This window comes from Brassica oleracea, chromosome C8 (assembly GCF_000695525.1).
Source record: "Brassica oleracea var. oleracea cultivar TO1000 chromosome C8, BOL, whole genome shotgun sequence".
NCBI lineage: Eukaryota > Viridiplantae > Streptophyta > Magnoliopsida > Brassicales > Brassicaceae > Brassica > Brassica oleracea.
In genome coordinates this window covers 24,279,043-24,285,820 of record NC_027755.1, presented here as the reverse complement: position 1 = coordinate 24,285,820, position 6,778 = coordinate 24,279,043, and the positions used below count along the sequence as shown (strand labels likewise).

The window sequence follows — 6,778 nt, the reverse complement described above, 5'->3', positions numbered from 1 at the left end:
TGATAATTTGTGGGATTATGAGAGCTTCTAAGTGTTTTAACCGTGATGAAGCACACGAACAAAGTAAAAAAGGAGTGAAGTAACCGTAAGTATTTGAGAGAGAAGAGAAATTTGAGAATTTAAGAGAATGAGAGAATTTGTGAGATTGAGAGAATGAAAGAAATGTTTGTATTGAATTGTATGTTTAATTGTGTAACATACATGGTGTATTTAAAGGAAACAAAAGCAATAAGCACTCAATGGTGGAAGAATAAATAACTAGTAGTGGACTAGCCACTCCTCCCCATTTGGTAAGTGATATGGCCACTCCTCCCACTTCCTCCAGTAACTAGTAGTGGACTAGCCACTCCTCCCCATTTGGTAAGTGATATGGCCACTCCTCCCACTTCCTCCAGTAACTAGTAGTGGACTAGCCACTCCTCCCCATTTGGTAAGTGATATGGCCACTCCTCCCACTTCCTCCAGTAACTAGTAGTGGACTAGCCACTCCTCCCCATTTGGTAAGTGATATGGCCACTCCTCCCACTTCCTCCAGTAACTAGTAGTGGACTAGCCACTCCTCCCCATTTGGTAAGTGATATGGCCACTCCTCCCACTTCCTCCAGTAACTAGTAGTGGACTAGCCACTCCTCCCCATTTGGTAAGTGATATGGCCACTCCTCCCACTTCCTCCAGTAACTAGTAGTGGACTAGCCACTCCTCCCCATTTGGTAAGTGATATGACCACTACTCTCACTTCTTCCACTACTTCCATTTGTTTAATTCTTCATGTCAACAGTTGGTTTATATGGCAATACCAAAACGATTCTATTATATACAGACCTGACCAATGGCTTAAAAGTGTGTTATTAAAGTCGATCGGTGAATATAATGAAATTTTGAGAAAAGAAAGGTTACAAAGGGTATGCTGAAAAATTAAAATAGATATGATAGGTAATACAAGGATCTAGTTTCTTAAACTTGCAAACAAATGAATAATAATCACAGAAATATAAACTAAGCACGTGTGTGTGCCTTAGGATTAGGAACGAATATTGTTGGAAGAGCTTGGAGGCTGAGCTGTACTTGAACTGTCACATCGGTAGCGGGAGGTGCATGGTACTTGTGATCTTTTAAGGGCTGTAAACAATTATGATAAGAAAACATATGATTGCCTACGGTCATAATCCAATATAATTCAGTATAAACCCACTATTTTCGATCAATTTGCTAATATTTATAAATATATTAAAGTCATAATCATTTTGTCTATATTTTTAGTATAATAAGAACATTTAGTGGTATCGGTACCTCCGTAACTTATGCGTGACTGCAACTGATCAGGACGAGTTTTGGACGGTTTATGTTGAATGTTTTTCTGTCCGGAGTGCCGTGACGTGCTCCCCGGAGTTGCAATTTTAGAATTGGCGTGCCCACTTCCTTCCAAGTTCCTCCTCATGGTCATCGTCTCTTTTGTTCCACCTACATTACACATGACATATAGAGCGCCAAGTCAATGGCACGTTGGATGATAATTTGTCTCTAAGCTATATATGAAGTTATGAATTAACTAATAGAGTAAACAGAAAATGATTCAAAACTAGTCTATTATCTTATAGAGGTATAGACTCACTTAATTTACGGTGTTCCATATGAGCATCAACAAAAAGTGAAGGCATGATAAAAAGAAGGAAGAAAATGATGGACGAGAGTACAGAAGCCGCCATCTTAATACCGGTGAGTGATGATCACTTTGGTTACATTTCAAGCATTTATATAGATTAGAGAAGAGAGGAATGGGGTTGACGCTATGGACGACTTGTGTTCTGTTTGTCTTAGCTTGACAAGTCTTATGGTTGACTCGGTCAAATGGTTTGCATTGTGTTACTTATTGCCTCAGAGCGCCTTTAATGGGTAGAACTCCACTTTCAATATGTAGTCTATGAGAACATCAACAACGCGGATTATTAAAGCTGCCTCTTAAAAGAAAATAATTTAAAATCATACGGGTCTCATCATTATTCTTAGGGTTGCCTTTTCTATCTCTTCCGTAAGAGGCGAGTTTGGGAGGGTTTTGCCATTTTTTGCGGGGTCCACTGACACGTGGCGGTCCACGATTGGTTCGTTTTTAATTTTTAATTTTTTTTAAAATCAGACAAAATAAAAAAAAATAAAAAAAACCCTTAAGAACCCTTTACCGTTGTTGATGCTCTAAGAGCATGATTAAGAACCGGTTCTTAGCTTTTTTAGTTAAAAGTTAAGAGACAGGTTATTATATTCCGCTAAGAACCTCACTCTAAAAATCATCCATTAATCATGCTCTAAAATATTATTATCTTAGTGTTTTTTTATTTAAATAATGACAATTTAATTTTAACAAAAGTTGAATACGGTATGTTAAAAGTCTTTTTTAGATATTTCTTTTTACATGTTCTTTTCTTTTTCTTTTTTTTTTTTTAATATTACTTTTTAAGGAAAATTATTTTTTTAGACCAAAAAATGGTAACTATGTCTCTTTAGATTGATCTCATATATTTTATGTCACATTAGGTTAATTATTTTTAAAATGGCAATAATGCCTTTAGTTTCCATTATAAATTCGAAATTACAATTAACAAAACAATTGTTGAATATTAAAATATAATAAATAATTAAAATAAAAGAAAGCATTTAAAATCCTCAAATCAGAAAAAAAAAACTAAACGTTGAAGGTGCTCGATCTAGTGGGACCGATCGATCCGTTATCATTCGTCGATCTGCCTGGTCGTTCCTGATCAATGGAATATAAAAAATGGCATGAGAAGAAGGTTTACTACGATTTTTTTATTTTTATTTTTCTGAAAAAAATCGGAAAATAAAAAAATTCTTTTGGGGAGAAATTTTCTTTTTTTCATTTTGGTGCTCTTCTTGTTCGCTAAAGGATCATATATATGTTTTGTTATCTAACCATGACGATAAACACAAAGCGTTGTATAAGACAGTACACAAAGCGTTGTTTTGTGATTAGTAATGGGCTAGGCTGTGAAAGCCCAAATACGTTTTTTTCTTTGTCCACAACTTGTTGGCGTTGAAGTTAACCGATGACTTGAGAAGATTGTGGTCCCCCGCACGTTCAAAGACGATGGTTTTTTAATTAATTCGATGAATAATAAAGAAGCAAACTATCGTGTTACTAGTTAGTTAGCAGAGATTAGTATAGTACTCCCTCTGTTTTCGAAATGCAGGTAGTTTTAACGAAAAAAAATTTACATATTTTAATCCATTTTTTTATTTATTTTATATTGTGTAACAAATAAAATAATGTTAGATTTTTTTATAATTGGTTGAATTAATTGATTAAATAATATATTTTTTAAAAATAACAACTTTTTAAATATTTGTGGTTTTAAGCAAAACTATTTACAACTAGAAACGGAATAGTATAAGTTATCACTTCCACACTTGTACTACTACTTTTAATAACTGGTCCCACCGACTTTTTTGTCTTCATTTTATGATCCGAGTCTGATCTCCTCCTCTTCTTCTTCTTCTTCTTCTTCTTCTTCTTATTTTTGCTTTTCATCTTTCTCTGTCTTCCACTTGCTAAATCTGCATTTAATACCTGGAAGGTCTTCCTGTTTCTCGTCAAAGTCTACATTGGTGTTTTACTTTTAGACAAAACCGTGTTTCAACTTTTGTGTGTTGTGTGTGTCCCCCCGAAGCAGAAATCTAAACTCTGAAAAAGGTGGATCATCATTTGTTTGTTGGTTATCTTCACTTATTTTTTCTGGTAAAATTTGCGGTAGATCCTCATTTGTCTTTCTCTTTAGATTCTCTCTCCTTCAAAAGTGTTCAATCATTGAAGAAGATTTTTTGAGGGTCTTTCCTTTTTAACTTCAATTATTTGAATGCTTTATCCATTTTAAAGTACACTTCCCGACAAGAATCAGAGTTTGCTCACAATTAAAGGGTTTGTCTTGTGTTAAAAACACTTACAAAAGTGAAAGTAGCAATTAGATCCTTCTTTAATTAAGATGGAAATGGCTTATGGTTGATACAAATTTTGTGGATTTTGTGGTGTTCTTCTGCTGAGCATTAATGGGGGAGATGCAAGTTAGTGTTGCCACTATTGACGATAAGGTACTATTGCCTTTGACTGTTCTTTTGTAGAGATCTTCCAAGTTCTTGAAAACATGGTCTTTTTGATGGAGGGGTCTTGATTTTGCGTCCATAAGGGGTTTTATGGTTTGATGGAAGATAAACCGGTGGCTTCATCGAACCCGAGCCTGCAAGTGTCTGTTTCATTTGGTAGGTTTGAGAATGATATACTGTCATGGGAGAAGTTCTCTGCTTTCTCTCCAAACAAGTACTTGGAGGAAGTTGGTAAGTTTGCTACTCCAGGGTCTGTAGCTCAAAAGAAAGCCTATTTCGAAGCTCATTACAAGAAGATCGCTGAGAGGAAAGCTGAGATCTTTGATCATGAGAAACAAATGGAAAAGAATGCTTCTTTTAGATCGGTCGTTACAAATCAGGGGAGCATGGAAGGCGAAATTGATGAAGAATGTAATGGGCAGTTCACTTGTGAAGAAGATAAGCATGTGACTGATATTGCTAGTGAGGTGAAGGAGGTTAATGAAGAAACTATCATTGTCAAGGAATGTCAAAGCTCGGTTGATCAGATGAAGGAAGAAGTTGACAACAGTCTGGATAGTCCTAAGCTGGAGATAGTAGAAGAGGTTGCCCTCATGGAGGAGAAACCAGAAGAGGTTTTACAAATTGGAGAGAAAGTTCTATCAAATGAAACGCCAATGACGGAGATGGAAATAGAGAAACCCTCAAAACTAACCAAGAAGGATGTTAACGTGGTGATCAACCGTACAAGAAACTCTCCTATGGTAAGCATTCTTGTGGTTCTTGAGATATGTTGAAACAGAGAGCTTAGTTCCTGTGTCTTCATTACTCTACAGCCTGATCAGGTGAGGACAAAACAGACAACTAACAAGATTGCAACAAGTAAGAAAACTCCACCGAGCAAGGAGTTCAAAAACATGATGAAACTAACAAAGAAACCACCAGCACCTATCTCAAATGCCTCAACTCCAAGAGTGTACAAGCCAGCTTCAAAAACCACTCCATTGTCTACGGTGAAGAAAGAAAACGTCTCTTCTTCTTTACTGAGAAACAAACAAACCGCTTCAAAGTCGTTGCATATGTCTATGAGTCTTGGTCCATCTACATCTGATCCTAGTGCTCTTACAAGCACTAGAAAGTCATTGATTATGGAGCGGATGGGAGATAAAGACATTGTGAAACGTGCCTTTAAAACATCCAAAAGAGTTATGACTTCACAAGTTCTGCCGACGAGCAAAAGCAGGTATATTGGTAATATTCATTTATGTTTTTTGTTTTCATCGATTGTTAATGATTATCCACTGATCAGCTACTTCAACAACAGAGTCCTGCAAAGGCAACTAGTATTCCATCATGTCAGAAGGAAAATGGCAGGTATATATATATATATAACTCATGTGACCTGGTTTACAGAAACTCATCATCTCATGTTAAGTCTTAAAGTTCGATTCTTGTCCTAAACAATAGGCCTACAAAATCAAGTAGCCTGGAGAAGAGAAGTGGTTCTAGTGCTATTCGTTCTTCATCTTATGGACTCAAAAGCAACAACACTGCTGAGAACAAACAAAAGGAGGTAACATCTCTCTCTCTCATGACCAAACCAAACATGACATAGTTAATGTGTGTGAACCCTTGCTAATGCATTTTCCACGTTGTTCAGCTTTCCAAATCTGGTGCAAGGCCTGTAGAGAAGACACGCTTGCTGAAGAACTCGAAGGTTTACAAAAGTTTTTTTTACTTAGGAAGATATATATATATATATATATTCTGGTCTCATTACCTTCTATGTTTTAGCAGGCTGGAGTGATTGATGCCAAAACACGGAGGGACTCTCTTAATCCGAAATCAAAACCCATGCAGGTTTCTCTTCCTGTACGTTCTTTACCAAAAGGCTCTTCAGAAAAAGTGTTATTGTAATGCCCGTCTCCCAAATCATACTCTTGTGCCCTAACTTGAACAACAAGAAACACCTGCATACACTGAAAAGGAAAGAGGGAAAGGGGTGAATAACACACAGTCATTCAGTGACGATGATCATTTCTGCCCACATGACTCCTAACATTATTAACTAACTTGCATGCGAAAATACTAGTCCTAGAGCATTCATCACCCAACATATTAAGCAATTAACAAACATAACACATCATTTATTTAAATACACATTCATTAATCGCATTAACATTTTTCATCTCATAACCATTTCCAATATTAATAATAACATGACAACTTAGGCTGGCCGTCACCTCGAAAGGCCGTACGCCACCTTGGGCTCGTCAGCCGGTTTACGGGCTTTGACGGGATCGCTATGTCCTCGTCCTCCGTCCGACTTTACACATTTAATATTTACCTAACAACTTCATCACTTATCACTTTGACATTTATCAACTAACAGATCGTCATCAACATTATCATCACAAATAATCATCAAACAATCAAACATACCAAATTCCTAGACCTAGCATTTAAGAATACAACTTGACTAATAATAATAAAAGTCTACAGATCGCACCCTCACCTTTGCCTTAAGGTTGAAAGTGGGTTCTGAAACTAGCGGGTTGACACTCTGTTCTAGTGATCTGAAACTGTATTTGCGTTCGAAGTGAATTAGGATTTCTGGTTTTGACAGAACAAGATGATTCATGTCCAGGAAACAATGCGAATAAGTATTTGTTTTTACCTCTAAACAAGA

General features: G+C 36.4%; 1 protein-coding gene and 1 pseudogene across 1 annotated transcript; one reads left to right on the top strand and one right to left on the bottom strand.

The window, feature by feature from the left end:
- Nucleotides 1-802: 802 nt before the first annotated feature.
- On the bottom strand, nucleotides 803-1,711 carry LOC106307682. Its single transcript, XM_013744699.1, has 3 exons — nucleotides 1,613-1,711; nucleotides 1,291-1,461; nucleotides 803-1,119 (listed from the first exon to the last, which is right to left on the bottom strand). The coding sequence occupies exons 1-3, from the start codon at nucleotides 1,704-1,706 to the stop codon at nucleotides 1,022-1,024; spliced, it is 363 nt and encodes a 120-aa protein (XP_013600153.1). The 5' UTR covers nucleotides 1,707-1,711; the 3' UTR covers nucleotides 803-1,021.
- A 1,699-nt stretch (nucleotides 1,712-3,410) lies between these two features.
- LOC106307681 lies at nucleotides 3,411-6,578 on the top strand (annotated as a pseudogene).
- Nucleotides 6,579-6,778: the final 200 nt, after the last annotated feature.

What these genes read in the sequence shown, in the direction of transcription:
- LOC106307682 (XM_013744699.1), bottom strand. Translation starts at nt 1,706, where the DNA reads ATGGCGGCTTCTGTACTCTCGTCCATCATTTTCTTCCTTCTTTTTATC. An exon ending in TATGGAACACCGTAAATTAA is followed by an intron (nt 1,462 to 1,612) that starts GTGAGTCTATAC and finishes TGTGTAATGTAG; the next exon opens with GTGGAACAAAAGAGACGATG. An exon ending in GTCACGCATAAGTTACGGAG is followed by an intron (nt 1,120 to 1,290) that starts GTACCGATACCA and finishes AATTGTTTACAG; the next exon opens with CCCTTAAAAGATCACAAGTA.